This window comes from Oryctolagus cuniculus, chromosome 1 (genome assembly GCF_051225735.1).
Source record: "Oryctolagus cuniculus isolate XC-2025 breed Fujian yellow rabbit chromosome 1, ASM5122573v1, whole genome shotgun sequence".
NCBI lineage: Eukaryota > Metazoa > Chordata > Mammalia > Lagomorpha > Leporidae > Oryctolagus > Oryctolagus cuniculus.
In genome coordinates, this window is record NC_142867.1 from 100544890 (window position 1) to 100568567 (window position 23678).

The 23678-nt window shown below is 44.0% G+C and overlaps 1 protein-coding gene across 4 annotated transcripts in view; it reads left to right on the forward strand.

The window, feature by feature from the left end:
• The first annotated feature begins 3662 nt into the window (after positions 1 to 3662).
• DDX10 (DEAD-box helicase 10) overlaps positions 3663 to 23678 on the forward strand; it is a 292747-nt gene continuing 272731 nt past the window's right edge. For 3 of the 4 annotated variants that reach the window (XM_002708478.6, XM_089333648.1, XM_089333658.1), the window contains exons 1-5: positions 3663 to 3960; positions 19671 to 19731; positions 20652 to 20782; positions 22056 to 22214; positions 23260 to 23380. In XM_002708478.6, the coding sequence (XP_002708524.4) occupies positions 3667 to 3960; positions 19671 to 19731; positions 20652 to 20782; positions 22056 to 22214; positions 23260 to 23380 (766 nt within the window). In that variant the 5' untranslated portion in view covers positions 3663 to 3666. Of the gene's footprint in view, positions 3961 to 14997; positions 15125 to 19670; positions 19732 to 20651; positions 20783 to 22055; positions 22215 to 23259; positions 23381 to 23678 lie in introns of those variants that run through there. The other variant, XM_089333667.1, reaches the window with a different exon arrangement.

Consider the following 23678-nt stretch of genomic DNA (forward strand, 5'->3'; position numbering starts at 1 on the left):
AAACAGAGAGAAAGGTCTTCTTTTTGCCGTTGGTTCACCCTCCAATGGCTGCCGTGCTGTGGACAGCGCACCGCGCTGATCCGATGGCAGGAGCCAGGTACTTCTCCTGGTCTCCCATGGGGTGCAGGGCCCAAGCACCTGGGCCATCCTCCACTGCACTCCCTGGCCACAGCAGAGAGCTGGCCTGGAAGAAGGGCAACCCGGGACGGAATCCGGCGCCCCGACCGGGACTAGAACCCAGTGTGCCGGTGCTGCAAGGCGGAGGATTAGCCTAGTGAGCCGCGGCGCCGGCCTTTTATGTTGTTTTAAAATGCATGAGATTAAAGTCCAGCTGGGGTTATTCTGCCATTAATAATTAGAGGCATTAAACAGTGCCTTTATTATTTATTGATTTTTAAACAATAAATAGACCAGATACCATTTCAAATTCAGCTAAAGGTATCCTTATGAAAACATTATTAGTTTAAATGTATTTGCTGAGGTGGGCATTTGGCCTAGTGGTTAAGACATCCACATCCCATGTGGGAGTGCCTGGGTTGAGGAAGAAATGTTATTTTTCCTCAGCTTTCATAGGTTGGTAGCTGGGACAGACCCCTGTAACAAAAGAGAAGTTAATAAGTTTATTAATTAAAGTTAATGTTTATTTACCATGGGTGCCCATTACATTAGAAAAACCTCAATGAAAAGTAACTCAAATTGTGGCTTAGAACTGTTTCACATAACATTTTCATCAGATGGACAAATCTGTAGAGAAATGACAGGCATGCATTGGGCTTTCCCAGATAGCAGACTGTGGAAGACAGACTTATGGGAGGAAGTTAATGGAGTAAGGTTTGTTTGCAGACTCTGGTGTTGTCTTTGGGATGACATAGCAAGTACAGTTTCCAGTAAAGCAGAATTTGTACCTTGGCTGAAAAGCAGAATAGGGAGAGTTACCTCTGTTTGGTACTTCTTAATTGCTCTTTGTTTACAAATTATTTTTATGTCAAAGATGTATGTTTTGGTAATGCATGCTCTCTTTTCCTTCACTATAGAAAGCTACAAGAAACAAGAGTAGAATCTAATTAGACAAACATCCTCATAACCACCATCTAGGTCAAGAACTGTGCCATCCATTCCTATCATTCTTTGAACATTTCTTCATTTTCCGGCACTTTAAACTATTCCAGTTCATCTTGTACTTTCTTCGTCCTGGTCCTGGAATTAGTTTGTTTCTCCAAAGAGCTGTGATTCATTTGATTGGAAAAAAAGATACTTAGAAACTAGAATCTGAGCAAAAGTTGTTCTTATCACTATTGGGGTATAATCCCCCCCCCCAAATAACCCAATAATCTTTAAAAAGAGTTATTTTCTCAGAGTTTTAGAGAGATAAAATTTGAAGAATTATGATGATGAACTACTATCATCATGCAACATTGAAATAGAAATGGACAAATAATATTAAATGGGGCATCAATGAAGGAGAAGATAAAAATACTACATTTCCCCCTTAAGGTTTAGTATAACCCTTCCCCCACCGAAGTTTTGCTGGCATTTGTGGCAGTGGTGACCAGGCACATTTTCTTCTTCTCTCCTCTTCTCCTATTTGTTTATTTGAAAGGCAGAGAGGCAGAGCAAGAGCGAGAGTGAGAGTGAGAGAGAGATGTTCCATCTGCTGGTTCACTCCCCAACTGGCTGCAATGGCCAGACCTGTGCTGATCTGAAGCCAGGAGCTTCGTCCGGGTCCCCCAGCAGGTGCAGAGGCCCAAGGACTTGGGCCATTTTCTACTGCTTCCCCAGGCCATAGCAGAGAGCTGAATTGGAAGTGGAGCAGCCGGGACTGGACTTGAATCAGCACCCATATGGGATGCCTGGCACTGCAGGCAGAGGCTTTCCCCACTACGCCATAGCGCCAGCCCCACCAGGCACATTTTCAAACCTCTTTAGTTCTTTAAGGACTTTGTGAATATTGGTTGGCAGTAGAGAATATGGTATTAAAACTAAAATCTGTTAAAAACTATTGTCCTCATTGTCACAACTGAAAATCTGTTTAGGGGCCATTCCTACAGAAAATAAAGTCTGACACAAATAAGCATCGAAATCATTACAATGATGTCATTTTATGTGATCAAGATATAAACCCTTTATATTACAAATTATTAAACATAATGACTTCAGAATGTGATGTTGAGTTTTTAATTATAACTAAAATTTGAATTTTGTTAAAATTTGACTTATTTAATGAATGATCACTTCTATAATGAGTTCTAATTTGTTTTCTTTTTTTAAAAAAAGATTTTATTTTATTTATTTGGAAGAGAGTTACACAGAGAGAAGAGAGGCAGGGAGAGAGAGAGAGAGAGAGGTGTCTTCCATCTGCTGGTTCACTTCCCAAATGGCTGCAATGGTCGGAGCTGCGCCGATCCGAAGCCAGGAGCCAGGAGCTTCCTCTGGGTCTCCCACGTGGGTGCAGGGGCCCAAGGACTTGGGCCATCTTCTACTGCTTCCCCAGGCCATAGCAGAGAGCTGGATTGGAAGAGAGGCAGCCAGGACTCAAACCAGCACCCATATGGGAAGCTGGTGCTTCAGGCCAGGGCTTTAACCCGCTGCGCCACAGCACCAGCCCCCTAATTTGCTTTCTGGGCATTTTCTGCTCTTATTTCTTGGATACAATGCTTTATCTTAAGAAAAATATTCACAACATGGTTTTTTAGTTTTGGCTTAAAACTTTTAAATGATTTTATCAGGTGTTTGGTAGGCTTTTGCTATTCTTTCATATTTAAGAGTAGGTTGTGAGTCACAGTGTGGTGTAAGTGGGCTAAGCTTCCGGCTGCACTTCCAGCATCCCATGTGGGCGCCAGTTCGGGTCCTGGCTGCTCTGGGTATGGCCTGGAAAAGCAGCGGAAGATGGCCCAAGTGTCTGGGCCCTTGTACCTGTGTGGGAGACCCCAAAGAAGCTCCTGGCCCTGGCCTGGCCCAGCCCTAGCCTTTGTGGCCCTTTGGGTAGTGAGCCAGTGGATGGAAGAGCTCTCTCTCTCTTCCAAATAAAAAAAAATCTAAAAAAAAAGAAAAGAAAAGAAAAACAAATTAATGCCAATTTGCCCGAGTGACCAATTTCCAAATATTATTTCTGCACTTATTATCATTATCCTAGCATTTTGAGGCAAATTCATTTAGACTGTGTTCATGTTCCTCGCCATTTCCAGCTTGTTTCAAGGGCCCGGAGGAAATCGCAAACTCAGAGGGCATAATTCATTTTTATTCCTAAAGAGGTGCGCTGAAGCGGACAGAAATTAAAGTTATTACCCAGCTGTTTGATTTAGGTAAACTCTTTCGGCCCCGTGGTCCTGAATATGCAAAACGGAGATCACAATTACAATTCATAGATTGCGCGTAAATACGCGCGTGCTACAGAACGCTCTCCGAAGTTTGAACCTAGCCCGTAAATGTTCAGCAGAACAGCACCAAAATAGTAGCGGCAGCCACCGCGCATGCGTCATTTTAAAGGGCCGGCGTGCTCCTGCGGCCTCTCGGCCCGCCCTCTTTCTCTGATCGTTCCGCCCTATTTCCTCCCATCCTGCCCCTCCCTGCGTAAGCCAAGTCACCAATCAGAGCTCAGTTTTCCCTTGACGTCATTGGCGCGTGCCCCGGTTTCAAAAGCATGGGGACGGGCTCCTGAACTCGCGCATGCGCCTCTGTGCGCTTTCCCCACGCTGGTTCCGTGTCCTCTCCGTGCAGCTCCTCCGCCTGGCCCTGATTTCTAGTTTCTGGGGTCTCTGTGCTGTTGCCACTGCGATGGGCAAGCCTGCCGAGCACCGGGGTTCAGGAGAGCGACCCGACCCGGTGCGGAGTTTTAATCGCTGGAAGAAAAAACACAGCCATAGGCAGAACCAGAAGAAGCAGTTGAGGAAGAAGCTGAAGAAGCCCGAGTGGCAGGTCGAGCGCGAGGGTATCAGCCGCCTAATTCAGAACTACGAGAAGGTGAGGCTGGAGCTGGGGAGGGGCGCGGGTGGGCCAGCCGGCGGACAACGTGCCGCCGACGCGATGGGCTTCAGAGGGGAGGGCGCGCACCTATGCCTGGGAAGCAGTTAGACCGATAGGCCGGAGAAGGGAGTGGGGGTCCCTGTGGAGGGGACCAGCTGGATAGTCAGCTGGGTTCCACAGCCCACATCTTTCCAGTACCCTGGCCACTCTTAGTCATCACACTGTTCTCGAAAACAGGCTGCAAATGCAGTGGTGTTTAAGGGAAGGGAGACTGATGCTGTGGTAGTTGAAATAATATAGCACTGTTATTCATGACAATAGTGGAGTAAGATACCTACATTCGTAGCACTCACTGAGCTCTTTATTTTAGTTCTTTGACGTGATCTGAGGGATGAATCTTAATATTCCCGTTTTACAGATGTGAAAATTGAGGCTCCAAAAGGATAAGAAACTATCCCAAACTCCCACATACTTAGTATAGGTGCTGTGGAATTGGAACCTAGACCCATGTCTAATTCCAAAGCCTTTGCTCTTCACTATTTTTTTTTTTTTAAGGACGTTATTTATCTGAAGGCTGAGTTACAGAGCGAGGGAAAGTGGGGGGGGGAGAGGGAGAGAGGGAGGGTGGAGAGAGAGGTCTTCCATCCTCTGGTTCACTCCCCAAATGGTCACAACAGCTGGAGTTGGGCCACACCAAAGCCGGGAGCCAGGTGATTCTTCTGTGTCTCCCACATGGGTGCAGGGGTCAAGCACTGTTTTCCTGACAAGCAGAGAGCTGGATTGGAAGAGGAGCAGCCGCGACGTGAACCGGTGCCCAAATGGGATTCTCCTGTTGCAGGCGGAGGGGTTAGTCTCCTATGCTTCAGCGCCAGCCCCTATTATTATTAAGATTTATTTATTTGGGGCCGGCGCCGCGGCTCACTAGGCTAATCCTCCGCCTAGCGGCGCCGGCACACCGGGTTCTAGTCCCGGTCGGGGCGCCGGATTCTGTCCCGGTTGCCCCTCTTCCAGGCCAGCCCTCTGCTGTGGCCAGGGAGTGCAGTGGAGGATGGCCCAGGTGCTTGGGCCCTGCACCCCATGGGAGACCAGGAAAAGCACCTGGCTCCTGGCTCCTGCCATCGGATCAGCGCGGTGCGCCGGCCGCAGCGTGCCGGCCGCGGCGGCCATTGGAGGGTGAACCAATGGCAAAGGAAGACCTTTCTCTCTGTCTCTCTCTCTCACTGTCCACTCTGCCTGTCAAAAAAAAAAAAAAAAGATTTATTTATTTGAAAGAGTGGGAGAGACAATGAACGAGTGACATCTCCATCTGCTGGTTTGCTCCCTTGATGGTAGCAGGGGCCAGGACTGGGCCAGATGGAAGTCAGGAACCAGGAGCTTCATTTGGGTCTCCCAGCGGGGTGGCCAGGACCCAGAAATTTGGGCCATTTTTTGCTACTTTTCCCAGGCTGTTGGCAGGGAGCTGGATTGCAAGTAGAGCAGCTGGGACATGAACAGTAGTCACCCAAATGGGGTGCTGGGATAGTAGGCAGCGCCTTTACCAGCTAGGCCACAGCGCCTTCCCCTCCTCTTCAATGTTAGTCCAAACTGTGTCCTTCAACTTCATCCATCTTCCTTCCTGTGACCATTTCCGTTTCTCCATTTGCTTCATGTCCCCGTCATCTCCACATTGTCACTGCAGCTCCCAGATGAGTATCCCTGTAGTTACCACTTTGACTTCTTTTCCCAAACAACCAGAACTGTCAGTTCTTTTCCTCCTTTCCACCCTAATCCCGTGTCTGTTGGCTTTCTCACATGCTGCTTTGCCTCTCAGTGATGGCTCCCTTCTATGACACTATATAAGGGATTTAACAGGTATAGTATTCCTGGGATGTCATGTGGTGTAGCTTTCCTTTAAATGAGATCAACAGTAAGAAAGTAGAGCTTAGCATTTAAGAGTTTACTTCTTGGGGGCTGGCTTTGTGGCTTAGCAGGTAAAGCCGCTGCCCACAGTGCTGACATCCTGTATAGGTACCTGTTCCTGTCTTGGCTGCTCCACTTCCAATCCAACTCCCTGCTAATGGCCTTGGGAAAGCAGTGGAAGACAGTCCAAGTGCTTGCGACCCTGCTACCCACATGGGAGACCCAGAAAAAGCTCCTGGCTTTGGTCTGGCTCAACCCCGGCCATTACAGCTATCTCGGGAGTGAACCAGCGTGTGGACAGTCTCTCTGTCTCTCCCTCTCTCTCTGTAACTGACTTTCAAATAGTAAAAAAAATAAACGTTTGCCTGGACTTTGGAGTTCCGATGATCATGATTTGATCTGGCTTTTGCTCACTAAATGTGTGACTTTAGGCAAATTGCTTACTGTGTTCACTTCTCTTTCCATTTAAAAGGCAAGTTAATATGTACCCGCTGTATTAATTGTTGTGGGAGATTTAGTGAGATAATGCTGGACGCAGATACACGTTCCATATATTAGCTGTTAAATTATAAGTAAAGCACTTTAAGAAGCCATTATAAAGTAAGTTATTGTTAGGTTTCATTTTGGATTGTGACTAGAATTGCTTAGGCTATAGGGATGAGGAATGCAGGTTTAGGCAGTATTGTCTCAACCCTTGCTTAATTTACTCCAGAGGACCTTATTGTGTTCTATCCAGAGCTCTTCGAGTTTGTATTCTTATTTATGACTGCCCTAGATGTCTTCACCTAGTTTTCTCATAGGATACGTTAACAGCCACAAATCCTTATCTTTTCCTTCATAAACCAGCAGCCCTTCTTGAATTCATAATCCAGTGTATTTCTTTGGCATTTGTATTGCTTTCTATTGCAATTGTAATGAGTTACCACAAAACTTAAAATAACAGAAATTTATTCCCTGGCAATTCTGGAGGCCAGAAGTCTGAAATCACCTTCCCTGGGCAGAAATCAAGGTGTCAGCAGGGCCAGGCTGCCGCACAGGGGTGGGGAATCATTTTTCTGCCAAGGACCACTTGGATATTAAGAATAGCATTTACAGCCATAAAAAATAAATAACTTCAAAATTAGTCCACCACAGATTTATTGAATTTCGAGTCCTGCCTGAGTTGACTTAACCATGCCATTTCAGATGATATCCCTGGCCTTATCCAACCAGTAGGCTGGATGGTCCCCACCTTTGCTCTAGACTGTAAGAAATATCTGTTCCTTGTTTTTTTAGTTTCTCAGGGCTGCTAGCATTCCATGGCTTGTGGCCGCATAACTCTCTGTCTCCAGAGATAGGTTTTATGTTCAATCTATTCTGTCCTTTTATATGGACACTTAAAGTTGCATTTAGGGCCCAACCAAATAACCCAGCATAGCACCTCCATCTCAATATATTTAATTCAATCACATTGGAAAAGTCACTTTTGCTGTTTATGCTAACATTTACAGATTCCAGGGATTAGGGCGGTGCATTTGGGAACCAATTTTTAGTTGGATATTAGCTCCTTCATCTAAGCAGACTGTTGAGCTAGAAAGCCGGGAACAATCCTAGATGCTTCTCTTACCCAGTTTTATATCCAACCAGTCACACTAGCAATCTTTTCTATTAAATTTCTCAAGTGTTTGTCCATGTCTACTACTAGATGCTGGTTCAGGCCCTGTTGCCTCCTTCCTGATTATTGTGTTAGCTATTACTTAAACAATAGGGATTAGCAAACTTTTTCTATAAATGATAATCAATGTTTTGGTTTTGCAGGTCACAAGGGTAGAACTACCCACTTCTGACCTTGTAACACAAAAACTGCCATAGAAGTACCTAAACTGATATTGTATTGCAGCAAGACTTTGATTACTGAAAATAGATGGCTGATAGAATTTTGCCTGTAGACCTTACACTTCCCTAATCTATCCTGATTTTTCCTCTTCCTTTTTTTTTTTAAGATTTTTTTTATTATTTTTGAAAGGTAGAGTTACAGAGGGAGGAGAGACAGAGAAAGAGGGCTACAGTGCTGACCCTGTCACTCTACCTTTCGAATCAATAACTCTTTAAAAAGATGAAGATAAAAACTTGGCTAATCAATACTTTTACTGACATAGGTGAGACTTAACCACAGACAACTTACTTTTTCAAAGGTAGACTGCATATTGACACATCAAGGTGTTTGACAATTTTTCTTTGTCTTATTCTTTTTTTAATTTTATTTAAGTTATACAAGTTTCATATATTTTATATATACAGATTTAGGAACATAATGGTACTTCCCTCCCTGCCACCCACACTCCAACCCTTTTTCCTCTTCCTTTTTCCATTCCGACTCTTAATTTTTTAAAGAGATCTTTCCGTTTACTTAATGATTGTAAGGTTAATCCTACTCTAAGTAAAAGAGTTCAACAAATAGTGTGAAGAAAAAATGTTCCTCAACAGAAGAGACAAGGGCTGTAAAGAATCATTGACAATTTTTCTGAAAGTAGCTGTGAACCAAGGGCTTTAAAATTAAATGATTGGGTTTTAATCTTAGAAATAATCATTCTAGGGGCCAGCGCTGTGGCATAGTAGGCTAAACCTCTGCCTAAGGCACCTGCATCCCATGTGGGTCCCAGTTCATGTCCCACTGCTCTTCTTCTGATCCAGCTCTCCGCCTGTGGCCTGGGAAAGCAGTAGAAGATGTTTCAAGTCCTTGGGCCCCTGCACCTCTTCGGAGACTCAGAAGCTCCTGGCTCCTGGTTTTGGATCAGCTCAGCTCTGGCTTTTGTAGCTATCTGGGGAGTGAACCAGTGGATGGAAGACCTTTCTCTCTATCTCTCCCTATCTCTATAACTCTACTTCTCAAGTAAATAAGTTAAAAAACATTCCAGGGGCAGGTGTTGTGGTGTAGTGGGTTAAGCCTCTGCCTGTGATGCCAGCATCCCATATGGGCACTGGTTTGACTCCTCTTCCAATCTAGCTCTCTGCCAATGTGCCTGAGAAAGCGGTGGAGGATGGCCCAAGTCTTTGGACTCCTGCACCTATGTGGGAGACCCGGATGAAGCTCCTGGCTCTTGGCTTCAGCCTGGCCCAGCTCTGACTGTTGTGGCATTTGGGGAGTGAACTAGCAGTTGGAAGATCTCTCTGTCTCTCCTCTTCTATCTCTGTACTCTGTCTTTCAAATAAATCTATCTTAAAAAAAAATAAAAAGGTAGAGTGATAGTGCTTCACACAGGCATATCAGGAAGGAAATGGATCCAAAGTGGAAGAGCTGGGACTTGAATCATATACTCTGAAATGGAAATGTGGGTATCCCGGGTGGTGGCTTAACCAGCTGTGCTGCAGTACCCTGCCTCTACTGACCCCATTAACCAAGTTTCCTTTTTTCTTTTTTAGAAAGATTTTTTAATTTATTTGAGAAGCAGAGTTACAGAGAGAGAGAGAGGTCTTCCATCCTCTGGTTTACTCCCCAAATGGCCGCAATGGCTGGAGCTGGGGTGGTCTGAAGCCAGGAGCCAGAAGTGCCTTCCTAGTCTTCCGCATGTGTACGGGGCCCAAGGACTTGGACCACCTTCCACTTCTTTCTCAGGCTATTAGCAGGGAGCTAAATCGAAAGTGGAGCAGCAAGGACTTGAACTGGTACCATGAGGGATGCTGGTGGCACAGACAGGCTTAACCTACAACCTAGCCAAGTTTTTTTTTAAGATTTATTTATTTATTTATTTGAGAGGCAGAGGCAGAGAGAGAGAGAGAGGTCTTCCATCTGCTGGTTCACTCCTCAGATGGCTGCAGTGGCTGGAGCTGAGCCGACCTGAAGCCAGGAGCCAGGAGCTTCTCCTGGTTCTCCCACATGGGTGGAGGGGCCCAAAGACTTGGCCCATCTTCCACTGCTTTCCCAGACCACAGCAGAGAGCTGGATCAGAAGTGGAACAGCCAGGGCTCGAACAGTTGCCTATATGGGATGCCAGCACTGCAGGAGGTGGCTTTACCTGCTACACCACAGTGCTGGCCCCCAGTCAAGTTCTTTAATGCTTCTGTATATGGAAATAATCAGGCACTATATAAAGTTTAAGTTTTACTCAGGGCAGAATATGAGTGAACTAGGCCTGTGAGACACAAACTCAATGCCTTTTAAGGTGTCTTGGGGAATATTCCAGAGTGGTCACATTTTAGTAAGAATTTATTTATTCCATGACAGTCAATTTTGCTTTATCAATACACAATGAATGTAGTTTGGCTTGGCCCAAAATAGTGGATTTTGGATAGCAGGGTCAAATTCCTCACAGGTTGGGAATTACTGTTTTAGAGCATGAGTGTTTACAAACATCTTCAGAGTCAGGACATGCAGAAAAGAAGGCTGCTGATAAATATTAAGAAGGGCATTTCTGGGAATAGATATAAAGAAATGTACAGAAAAAGATCAAAGAATTGGAGTAGGCGCTGTGGTGTTGCAGGTTAAGCCGCGGTCTGCAATGCCAGCATCCTGTGGGTGCCAGTTTGATTCCCTGCTGCTCTACTTCCCTTCCAATGCACCTGCGAAAGCAGTGGAAGTGGCTCAAATCTTTGGGCCCCTGCACCCACGTGAGAGACCTTAAAGAGGTTCCAGGCTTCTGGCTTTGGATTGGTGCAGCTCTGGCTGTTGTAGCTATTTGGAGGGTGAAGCAATGGATGGAAGATTCTCTCTCTCTAACTCTGGCTTTCAAATAAGTAAATAAGTCTTTTGAATAAAAAAGAACAAAAGACCATGTAAGGTCGCAACAGCTGACTGAGGTGAAACAGACTGTGTGTACACATCACCCAAGATATGGTGAATGAGATTATCACTCTATATGTGACACTCTTTTTTTTAAGTTTTAAGCTTTTATTTAGTGAGAGAAATGCATAGCAGAGTGAGGGCTCTATCTAAAAGAGGAAGGGAAATCTGGATTCATACCGAGTACCAGGAGCCAGCACATGGGGAGCATGCAGGCCAGGAAGCACAGGGCGGGTGGCCTGAAGGGGATTCAGGGCGGTGAGGAAGAAGAAGGGCAAAGGGAAAGGGCAAAAAGGCTATGTGACACTCTTGAGACAGACTCAGCAGGTGTTTCTCTTGAAGGCTTTGCAGTCTTTTTAGGGACAGTTTGTTCTCATCTCTGAGTCTGTTTCCTCATTTCAGCAAACAGTGATTATTAACTACTAGAGTGTTATAAGGCTCAAATGAGATAATGTGTGTAAACCAACTAATACGTAATAGGCATACATGGAAGAGTAACTTACGGTGAATTGGCCATGCTCCTTGGTGCTTCTTGGCCTGGCACTTGATGTAGTCAACTTCCTTTTTTTTTTTTTTTCAAAGATTTATTTATTTATTTGAAAGTCAGAGTTACACAGAGAGAGGAGAGGCAGAGAGAGAGGTCTTCCATCTGATGGTTCACTCCTCAGATGGCTACAACAGCCAGAGCCGTGCCAATCTGAAGCCAGGAGCCAGGAGCTTCTTCTGGGTCTCCCACGCGGGTGCAGGGGCCCAAGGACTTGGGCCATCCTCTACTGCTTTTCCAGGCCACAGCAGAGAGCTGGATCGGAAGTGGAGCAGCCGGGTCTTGAACCGGTGCTCATATGGGATGCCAGCACTCCAGGCCAGGGCGTCAACCCACTGTGCCACAGCACCAGCCCCGATGTAGTCAACTTTCCAGATTTACCTCAGACTTCTCTTCATGACCTCCCAGGCAGAGTTATGACTACTGCGTGTCTGTAGCATTTTGTTAATTTTTTTATTACAGCACTTACCACCTACCTATATGATTGCTTTCTTTATTGAACTTCTTATCTTTTACTATATCATGAACCTCAAGAGCAAATACCAGTATTGTGGAGATGTTTTTTGATTTACGGTGATGGGGTTATTTTGCAATAAACCCCTTGTAAGTTGAAAATGCATTTAGGACACATAACCTACCAAACGTGGTCCACTGAAGAGTATCAGTTATGTTCCTTGTGATCTGTAATCTTGTGGTTGACTGAAAGCTGTGGCTTGCTGCCCCTGCCCTGCCTAGCATCAAAGGGGAGTATCTTACCACCTATTACTAGCTTGTGAAAATGAAGTACACTTTCTACTGAATATATGTTGCTTTGGCAACATTGCAAGGTCAAAAAATCCTAAGTATAACCATTGTCAGTGGGAAGTGTCTTTACTCACCTTTGCTCTTCCTAGAGACTGGTTGGTAGCTTCAGTTCCTTCTTTTTGGTCACTTATTTTAATAATTAACATTCCCCAACCTTTATCTATGTTGACTTGCCATATCCTCACAATCTTTTGAATTTATTTTTGTTATAGATGATGAATTTGTACCAGGTTGTAAAACAGTATTTTGTAGAAGGCATTGATTTGGAGTGGGCACCTGCACTGGACCAACAGACCAAACTAATACAGAGTTTGATTATAGTAACTGAGCTTTGGTTGGTTGCAGAGGGCCCTGAGCCAATTAACTAATGAAGCTACAAACAGTTAACTGGGTGAGCTGTAACCAATAACTGGTTGTTTGAGCTATAACCAATTAGAATTTTTTATATTTTTTTAAAGATGTATTTATTTGAAAGAATTATAGAGAAGGAGAGCCAGAGAGAGAGAGAGATCTTCCTTTCACTGGTTCACTCCCCATGTGGCTGCAGTGGTCAGGGCTCCACCAGGCCAGAGCCAGGAGCTTCTTCCGGGGCTCCCATGTGGGTGCAGAGGCCCAGGTACTTGGGCCATCTTCTGTTGCTTTTCCCGGCACATTAGTTGGGAGCTGGATCGGAAGTGGAGCGGCTGGGACTTGACTTGGTGCCCATATAGGATGCTGACACTGCAGGCTGAGGCTTAATCTTCCACACCATAGCACTGGTCACAAGGTGTTTTCTGTTTCTCCTATATTTCTTTCTCTCCTCCCTTCTCCCTTTTTCTCTCCCACCCTCCTTCCCTCCGAGTTACAGAGAAAGGAAGAGACAGAGAGAGAGAGCGAGAGAGAGAGATCTTCCATCTGCTGGCTCAGATGGCTGCAATGGCCAGGCTGGAACAAGGAGCTTCTTCTAGGTCTCCCACTTGGGTAGTAGGTGCCCAAGCTCTTGGGCTATCTTCTGTTGCTTTTTCCAGGCCTTTAGCAGGGAGTTGGATTGAAAGTGAAGCAGCCAGGGCACAAACTGTATGGGGTGCTGCCATTGCTGGTGGCTGCTTTTACCCCTTACAACCAACGCTGGCCCTTGTTTTCTTTTTTCTTTCCCCATCCCCTTCTCCTTCCCCTCCCCCTTCCCCTGGCCCTTCCTTTTTTTTTTTTTTTTTAAGATTTATTTATTTGAAAGGTAGAGTTAGCAGAGAGAAAGAAGAGGAAGAGAAAGAGATTGATCAGCCTTTCATCTGCTGGTTTACTGCCCAAATGGCTGCAATGACTGGAGCTGTGCCATGTCAAAGCTTGGAGCCAGGAGCTTCATCCACATTGCCCAAATGGGTGCAAAGACCCAAGGACTTTGGCCATCTTTTGCTGCTTTCCCAGGTACATTAGCAGGGAGCTGGATTGAAAGTGGAGCAGCTGGGACCCAAACTGGCATCCATGTGGGATGCTGGCATTGCAGGTGGCGTCTTAACCCGTTGTTATGCACAACACTGTCCCTTGTCCTATTTTTCTATAAATGCTGTCTCATTGCCTTATTGGCTGGTTTTGGGAGCTGGCCTGTTCTCAAATTGTTTTTTTTGTTTTGCTCAATTAAACTCTACTAAATTTAATTGTTCTAAGGAATGTCCTTTTAACAACATTAAGCAGGTGGTAAATGAAGAAAGGAGTTCTAGCCCAGTAGTCTAGATCTGGTACCAGGGCTTCAAACTGCTATACGGCATTGCATTTGTAAACAAATGTATAAATCCAAATCTTTTCACTAAGTTGAAGAAGCACCCTCCATCCATACCCCTCCCCCCGGCCCCTGCACTGCTCTGTTTTTGTTTTTTATTTTAAATGTTAGAAATATTCTCTGAAGATTTGGTCAAGAAATAAGTACAATGTGGAATCACTTGCCAGGGCTGGCAATGCTAGATATGATCATTGGAATAACAGATTGTTCTGCAGGGCATCAAGGTGCAGACCCTCACTGAATGGCTCCTCAGGTGGTAGCACTTGTGCATAAAGCTTATTACAGCACCTTGGTACACAGGTGGTACTCAGTAGACTCACTGGTGAAATAGTGAACAACTTGACTCAGAAACTTTTTGAAATAATTTGACAGTTGCTTGTTAAGGTCTATGTAAATTTGCATAGAAAAAAATACATGTCCAGGTCGCAAGGGAACTTTGGTGAAATGGGGAAGGGTTGATAACTTTTTGACAAATATGTCTAAAACATTATAGTAGTAATTAGGTAACTCAGTGCTATGGAGTTGGACGATGTACTAATTAGAGGAAAAAAGTATGAGTTATCATTTAAGGTGCTCCTGGCCAGATGCATTAGAAAACAAACCTGTCTTCTTAGGCATGCTGTTCTTGGTGGTTGCAGCCTCAAACCTGACTTTGGTAGCTGAACTTGGGCTAGATTTCAACCCCTGCACTTCATCCTTACTAGATGCCTTTGTGCAGGCCACAAACTGCCCAGCAATTTGTGGTAGCTGTGAGTGGAGCTAATTCTTGAAGGATGAGTTTAGGAGATGGAAAAATTGGCAAGGACAATTCTGAGTGAGGTAGCAACATGAGGCTATAAAACGAAAAGTAAAAATCCATGGTGTTCTTTAAGGAAGGAAATACAAGTGGTCTTTAAAAAGTGTAGGGATAGTTCATGTTATAAAGAAACGGTGTAGATTTAAAAATTTTTGCACCAAAATAAAACTTAACTCTTTGTTCTATTTTTCCATGAACTTCTTGAACATGGCTTTATAGTCCTTGGAGTGTTGCACGTGCTCCTGAATTGGCTTCAGATGGGATTGGAGAAGAAGGTTGGAAGTGGATTGTGAATAACTTTGGGGGCTGTGGTATGCAGAATGGTGGCCTCAAGATGTCTGCATCCTTGTTCCTGGAAACTGTTGCCTATGTTAAGATGGCAAAAAGTAATTAAGATTGCTTATCAGCTGACCTTAAAGCAGGGTGATTATCCTGATTATCTCGGTGGGCTTAGTGTAATTACAAGCTTGCTTAAAAGAGGAAGAGGGAGGCACAGGAATCATTGTTAAAGTGATTTGATATGGGAAAGAGTGGCTGCCCTTTGGCTTTAAAGATGGAAGGTAGCATAGCCAAGGAATCTGGTGCCTCTGGAAGGTGGAACAGGTAAGGAAATGGACTCCCCACTAGAGGCGGGAGCATGCAGAAAGAATGCAGTGCTGCCAACACTGTGACTTTAGCCAAGTGGCATTTGTTTTGAACTTCTGTCCTTCAGAACTGTAAAGTGACATTTGTGTTAAGACACTGTGATAATTTGTTAGAGCAACAGTAGGAAATGCATGAAGAGGTTGTGCTTAGAAACTGTATCTGGAAGCAGTGCAGTCTCTGGGGTACAATTAGAGAATCTATAGGAGCTGTGAAAGGTCTGGAGGCTAAGAGATCAGTTGGAGACATTAATCCAGGTGTACTCTGAGAAGCAGATACTGAAGTGGGGTTGGATGCTGTGGAGATTTACTGGGGGGAAATGCCTGTGAAGAATGAAGGAGAAAGAAGGGGAACAGGGAGGGGAAGGAGAAGCAGGTAGCAAGGTTCTCAGACTGACCTAGTTCTAAGAAAGCTTCACCTAGGCTGATGAGTTCTTGTTCCTGAATAGCCCGTTAAAGGAATCCCTTAACATGCAGGAATGGGCTTGCAGTAGTAGTACAGGGTCTCAACTACAGGATCTGTGTTTCAAGAACCCAGTGAAGTGCGAAGCCACGGATAGTACTGAGTCCCATATTACACTGTACTTTTTTTAAATTTTTTTTTAAGATTTGTTTATTTGAAAGTCAGAGGTACACAGAGAGGGAAGGAGAGGCAGAGAGAGAGCAAGCGAGCAAGCAAGGTCTTCCATCTGCTGGTTCACTCTCCAGTTGGCCTCAATGGCTGGAGCTATGCTGATCCAAAGCCAGGAGCCAGGAGCTTCCTTTGGGTCTTCCCATGAGGGTGCCAAGGCCCAAGAACTTGGGCCATCTTCTACTGCTTTCCCAGGCCATAGCTGAGAGCTGTATTGGAAGTGGAGCAGCGGGGTCTTGAACCGGTGGCCATATGGGATGCCAGCACGGCGGTGGTGGCTTTACCTGCTATGCCACAGCACCGGCTTCTACACTATACTTTTTAAATATATCCCTGTGGTGACCTTTAAGTTAAAAGGCACACTAGCAGTAATGAGAACAGTTATAATAATACACTGTAATAAAAATAACTTAAAATTTATGTTTGAATTCTGGAACTTTCCATTTGATAAATTTAAATTGGGGAAGGCAAAACTGTGGCTAAGAGGTCGACTGCTGTACTACAGTGAGCTTAGTCATTAACTGAGCAGCTCAGGGGAGGAATGGCTTTTTCAGTGGTGGGTCTAGAGGGATGGCAGCTGGCACTGTCAGTCAGCCATGCTCCCCAAAGCAAAAGGTCTGACTGCCATGTTTCCAGTGCCATCTCAGACGGAGTATGTGCAGGCAGAGCTGGTGCAGAACTGGGGATTGGGGCTTTTGAGAGACGCTGAGCTATTTGTTTTAGTTCAGCAGCTGTTTTCACAATTCCTGAATGACTCAAACTCTGCACTCGGGGTTCATTTAGGCTTTTAGTGTAATCAGTTGTGCTCTGTAGACATTACATTCTAATCCTGGTTTTGTTTTTTAAATTACAGTTTGGTGTAGGGTGATGTGATTTGAGGCAGATTGCTTTATTTGATTGCAGTAGGTGTAGCATTCTAGGAAGTTTTTACACTTTTGCTCCAGGCATTACTCATTTTTGTGAGAAATAGGTATTATAAGACAGTTGTAAGGAATATATGGGATTGCTTAAGTGACAGCCACTATATTCTGCCCTGTGCTTCCTTTAGCTTTTCTACCAGCCTTGGAAGCCTTTATAAGGACCATTCCTAAGATACCCATTCCATCAATTCGGAAGAATGATACAGATTTTAGGTGATGCATAAGGATTGCAGAGATTTATTTTTTAAGATTTATTTATTTGAGAGAGTTACAGAGAGAGGGAAATAGAGATGTCTTCCATCCACTGGTTCCTTCCCCAAGTGGCCTCAGGTGCCGGGCTGCATTGCACTGAAGCCAGGAACTTCCTGAATCTCCATGTGGGTGTATGTGCTCAAGCACTTGGGCCATCTTTCCCTGTTTTCCTAGGCTGTTAGCAGGGAGTGGATCGGAAGTGGAGCAGCTAGGACTTGAAACAGTGACCATATGCGATGCTGGTGTTGTAGGTGGCAGCTTTACCCACTATGCCACAATGCCAGCCCCAGGAGATGGGATTTTTAAAATTAAAATTTTTATTTGTGTGTGTGTGTGTGTGTGTGTGTGTGTGAAGAGAGAGAGAGAGAGAGAGAGAGCAAGCGAGCGAGCCAGCGAGCGTGAGCTCCTATCTGCTGGTTTACCTCCCAGGTGCAACAGCCAGAGCTGGATCACAGCGAGGCCAGGAGCTGGGAACTCAATCCACAGCTCTTAAGTGGACTGCAATACTCAGCCATTTGAGTCATTATCTTCTGCCTCCCAGGATGCACATTAGTGGGAAGCTGGAATTGGAGTGGAGTTAGAACTTGAACCCAGGCACTCTGATATGGGATGCAAGTGTCCCAAGCAGTCTTAACCATTAGGCATAATGCCTGCCTCTTTCTTTCCGAGAAAAGGCATAAAGGGAAGGGCAAAAGAGAGTATTTCTTTGTGGGAAGTGTAGCCATCTTTTGTCATGGCTTTGATATACTACTTGGAATATTACAGAGGATCTTCTAGAAAGCGGTCAGCAAATTTTCCCCGTAAACAGCCAGCGTTAGGCTTGTGGAACATGTTGTCTCTGTCACAAGTACTTTACAAAAAGTAGGCAGCAGATTGGGTGTGGTCTTTAGGCATTGTTGACCCTTTTCCTATGGCGTCAGCAGAATCAATTTCTGTTTCTTTCCTCCCTTTCCTTTAAGAACATGGTTTAGAGCTTTCTGTTTTAATAGTTGGTGGTAGAGTGCTTGAACAATTCGTTTCTTTCAAACTTTGTCACTAGGAGGTTAACAGACTTTAGAAAGATGTGCAGAATTTTGGGTAGTCACCTTGCCTGGCCTGTGTTGATGGGGAATGCAGAGTGTGCCGAGTCTACCTCCTTCTGTAGGCATTCCATGCCCTGTGAAAACAGATTTTTGTCTAAGAATACCAGAAGTGTAAGGGTGCACTGTGTGTTGTCTTATTGTCCTGTTCACAAGATGGTCTTCTAGTTGAGGTTTCTTGCTGGGACAGCACATTGCTTGAATAAGCTCGTCTTTAATTCTAGTGCACCTATTATGTCTACTTACTCTGCAGTGACCTCTGGCATGATTTGCAGAGACCAAGGCACTATTTTAATACTTGTATTTGTGTTTTCAGTATTGGAGGGCAGAACTGTAACCTCACCTAGGTAACATTAAGAATCCTAGGGAAGGTGTGTAGATTGTGATATGAAATACCAGTGTAATTTTTTCACTGCCTAGAGTATAATTTAAATAAATGAACCTTATAAATGCAGCCTTGCCTTCTGTGAATCATGAATAATTTGACAGCATATTCCCAGATCTGAGCAGTGATTCCTGCATTCAGCATCTGTAATAAAGTAATTCTCCTGAGCTGCTGAAATGAAATTTAGAATATTGGGTTTATGCTAATGAAGAACATCAGTAATGAACATTTGGATAATGTGAAGTTGTAAAGTTAAAGGGCAAAGTGTTACTTACTGTGGCTTCAAATCATGACACAAATTTCTCCTGGTTATTTTGGAATAATACTCCACCTTCAGTGTACCCTCAAATGAGTATGATTAGGTTGAATTTCATATGCCACTGATAGATGATTAAACCTTTGATAGGCTTGTGCTATCAAGATGTGTTTGCATCAACTAACTTCAGTCTCTTCTAGAAGGTGTATAAATAGAACTACTTTCATCATGGTCTGTGGTTTGTAGTTATTTTGCTCCTTATTTCCTAAATTAATAGCCCTTGAAGGATGACCCAAAATACCTGTTCTTACTAAAATTCATGTGTCCACACTTTGGAGGTGAAGGTTATTGAAAATAATGTGTGTATGTTTTGAAAGAATTTTTTTGATGAATTGAAATGGTTATAGTTATTTTTCTTATTCAGGACAGCTTCCTCAAAAGATCCATTTCAGAAGGAATGATGACTTTTAGTTACAAATAATTGTTTTTTTTTTTTTTTTTTTTTTCTCTCTCTCTTTTTGACAGGCAGAGCTGACAGTGAGAGAGAGACAGAGAGAAAGGTCTTCCTTTGCCGTTGGTTCACCCTCCAATGGCCGCCGCGGCTGGTGCGCTGCGGCCAGCGCACCGCGCTGATCCAATGGCAGGAGCCAGGTACTTCTCCTGGTCTCCCATGGGGTGTAGGGCCCAAGGACTTGGGCCATCCTCCATTGCATTCCCGGGCCACAGCAGAGAGCTGGCCTGGAAGAGGGGCAACCGGGACAGAATCCGGCGCCCCAACCGGGACTAGAACCCAGTGTGCCGGCGCCGCAAGGCGGAAGATTAGCCTAGTGAGCCACGGCGCCGGCACAAATAATTGTTGAATGCTGTCCTTTAGTATCAAGAATGAGCTAGACAGTACAATGTGGAAAAATAATGTTTTTATTGTGAAATAAGTGAATTATCTGGTAGATAATTTTTTCTTTCATTTTCTCTTTTCCTCCCATAGATAAATGTAAATGAGATTACGAGATTTTCAGATTTCCCCTTGTCCAAGAAAACATTGAAAGGTAAGTATATGGTGATCTTGGTACATGTTACTTACTGGATTTCTTGCTACTTTTTATAAGTGGAGTTTTAGAGAGCTGAACCTGAAAAACCTTATTTTGTCAAATAATTTTAATATTCTGAAACCTGTAAAATTTCCAGGAGCGTGTGAATAATTACAGTGAAACCTGATTGTTAAGATAAGCAAGGAAACAATGTGACACCTTTACTGTGAGTTTGCTAGGGTTGCTGTAACAAAATAGCAGACTGGGTAGTATAGACAACAGAAATTTATTTTCTCAATTCTGCAGGCTAGAAGTCCAAGATCAAGGTTCTGGCAGGGTTGGTCTCTTTTTTTTTTTTTTTTTTTTTTTTTTTTTTTGGACAGGCAGAGTTAGAAAATGAGAGAGACAGAGAGAAAGGTCTTCTTTTGCCGTTGGTTCACCCTCCAATGGCCGCCTCACTGCAGCTGGCGCATTGCGCTGATCTGAAGGCAGGAACCAGGTGCTTCTCCTGGTCTCCCATGCCACTTGGGCCATCCTTCATTGCATTCCCGGGCCACAGCAGAAAGCTGGACAGGAAGAGGAGCAACCGGGACAGAATCCGGCGCCCTGACCGGGACTAGAACCCGGTGTGCCGGCGCCACAGGTGGAGGATTAGCCTATTGAGCCACGGGGCCGGCTAAAGGTTGATCTCTTCTAAGGGCCAAGGGGAAGGATCTGTTCCAGGCCTCCTTCCTTGGCTTGCAAGTGGCTACCCTTTAGCTGACTCTTATTTGTCAAAAAAGAATTTATAGTGCATGACAGGATGCTTGGAAATATGTATATATTGTGGAAAGGCTGAAGAGACTGATTTTTACTTAATTGTGTCTTAAAGATTTCAGCCTGTAACACCATCATACAGGGATTTTTCTAAAGAGTCATTTTCCCCTCCCCACTGCCAGGTTTGCAGGAAGCCCAGTACCGTTTGGTAACTGAGATACAGAAGCAGACTATTGGATTGGCTTTGCAAGGTAAAGATGTACTTGGAGCTGCCAAGACTGGATCTGGCAAGACTTTGGCTTTCCTGGTTCCAGTAAGTACTGAAGATATTGGGTCAGATCCTCTGGTATATAGTCAGAAAACATTTTATGCCTAACTACAAATAGAGCCTTATGTAAAGAGCTTTGATGTTATATTTCCTTTGTTAGAATCTAGTAAGCTTCAATACCTTGGGGCCATATTTCTGTTATTCTCCATGGTCTTCCCCAATCCAAGCACAGTGCTTTGGTCATGATGGGCATTCATTAATTCTTTGAATGAATGAATGATTGTTCCTTCACAAGCCATTATAGTCTTGAAGGATGCCGGATGTTCCAGGTGTGGCAGTTCTGAATGGTTCTGCTATGTAGAAGGTAAGGAAACCTGGCCGGCACCACAGTTCACTTGGCTAATCCTCCACCTGCGACGCCGGCACCCCGGGTTCTAGTCCCGGTTGGGGTGCTGGATTATGTCCCGGTTGCTCCTCTTCCTGTCCAGCTTTCTGCTGTGGCCCGGGAATGCAGTGGAGGATGGCCCAGGCCCTTGGGCCCTACACCCGCATGGGAGACCAGGAGGAAGCACCTGGCTCCTGGCTTTGGTTTGGCACAGCAAGCTGGCCGCAGTGCGCTAGCCGTGGCGGCCGTTTGTGGGGTGAACCAGTGGAAGGAAGACCTTTCTCTCTGTCTCTCTCTCTCACTTTCTAACTCTGCCTGTCAAAAAAAAAAAAAAAAAAAAAAAAAGGTGAGGAAACCTGTTTTTTCTCTGGCCTTTACAGGCCTGCCAGTTGCATTTCCCGTTACTGTCTGTTTAGGATCAATCTGAAGTATGCTTATTTTCAGGAGTTTGGGTCATTTGTTGAAAATTTTTAGGACGTTGAGATCTGTCCTTTGTGACAGTACAATAGGTACTTAGGAATTCACTTATTTCTCACTTGGTCTTCTGATTTTTGATTCTCAAAAATAATTGGCCCAGAAGAATCATATTTTAGTCCCAAGTATTACCAGACTTCTATTGAATCCTAGCTTTTTTTTTTTTCTTTTATGAGCAGTGTCAGTGTGTCAGTATATAACTTGCTATTTAGATGAAAAGTTTTTAATGTGGTACAGAAAATGATAGCTAAACTCCTGATAGCTCTAGCTGGGGCTACCATGGGCTGCTTTTCCCTTCCTTCCAAGTTATGCTTCTGGTAGATGGAAGAGAAAGAAACTTGTGAGTGGTATGTTTTTTGCCTGGAAGATGTCTGATTTGAAGGGGCAAGGTTGATATATGGATAAAAAAGCTGACTTTGCCAACATCTTACTGAACACAAATTTATTGTCTTCTTTGAGGTGCTGGAAGCCTTATATCGTCTGCAGTGGACTTCCACAGATGGTCTGGGGGTTCTGATAATTTCACCTACGAGAGAACTGGCTTATCAGACCTTTGAGGTTCTCCGGAAAGTGGGGAAGAATCATGACTTTTCAGCTGGCCTCATCATTGGTGGAAAGGTTTGTCTTTTTACTGTTGTCCTTCCACCTTTGCCTCTGTACTCTGTGTTGAAGCACCATGGCAATTGCTGGGGGTTAGGGAAGACTGGTGAAGACTTAATCTATAAACAGACTGACCTTCTAGGCAGGGCTTCTTGGGGTTAGCACCTTTGTATGGCCACTGTGATTAAGAGTTATCAGTTTTATAAGTTCAGAAAGTCCATTTTTGTCAGGATATCTGAATTCATTAGACTCTGACACAGATTTTTTGTAATCTGTCGTGTTAAATATTGGGAAAAATAACATTAGTTTGTGGACTTGTGCATTGTAATAAGGAATATATCTAACACCATAATTCAAAACATTAGCTTCATTAGCAGCGCAAGAAAGGAAGGTAAATTGGAGGAATGTTTATTTTAGGTCATGATAAAACCTGCTCAATATTTTTTCTGCCTTAGAGAATACCTAGAATACTTGTATCTGCTAGAGTCTCCTCTGCTCTGTGAGGATACACACTTGACTTCCTGAGTTTGTATGTAGACATGTGAAAAAGAACAAAGAATAGCATCCCAGACCCTTGTGTACTCTTGAACCTGTCACTAAGCCCTAGCTACTAACATATTGTGATTTTTGTCTCCAAAGTAGGGAACCTCTAAAATGTATAGGTTGGCTTTTGTTTCAGTTCACAGAGTGTGGTGATTAGTGTCCAGTTCAAGGCTCTGAGGCCCTGATTGAATGCATGGGACCAATTCCAATTTTTAAGTTAGTTCTGGCTGACTGGATAGGAAATTAACACTTTGGATAGTCACTTGATATTTTTTCAAGGTCTGAAAATACTGGGTGTGATTAAGAGTATAGAATTCTGAGCTCTTTAGGCCTTCACCAAAGCTTTTTATTTAGCCTCAAAATTTGGAAATACTACAGAAATGCAAGGGAGAAGTTATGTTTCTGAGAGTATTTAAATTGCTATGATGAAGTGCCACATGCAGATGGCTTTTATAGTTTTGGTACACAGACTGCTGAGAGTGACATGTCTGTAATCAAAAAAAAAAAAAACTGTTTTCAGGATCTGAAACATGAAGCTGAGAGAATCAACAACATAAATATACTCGTTTGCACACCAGGTCGGCTTCTTCAACACATGGATGAAACAATATGTTTTCACGCCACCAATCTCCAAATGTTAGGTGAGTCTAATACATTTCTAATGAAAAAAAAAAAAAAAGCTCAAACTTGGGAGAGAAACCTCATAAATGTTAAAGGCAGAAATGTTATTTGGTAAATGTTCTGATTAAAAACAATTTGAGAAACAGTTTTTTTGAGTGTTGAGCTTTGAACCCAGAAACCACAGGAAAGTAGGCTTTTTTTTGTATTTTTTTAAAAAGATTTATTTATTTGGAAGAGTTATAGATAACAGAAGGAAAGAGAGAGAGAGACAGACAGACAGATATCTTCCATCCACTGATTCACTCCCCAAATGGCTGC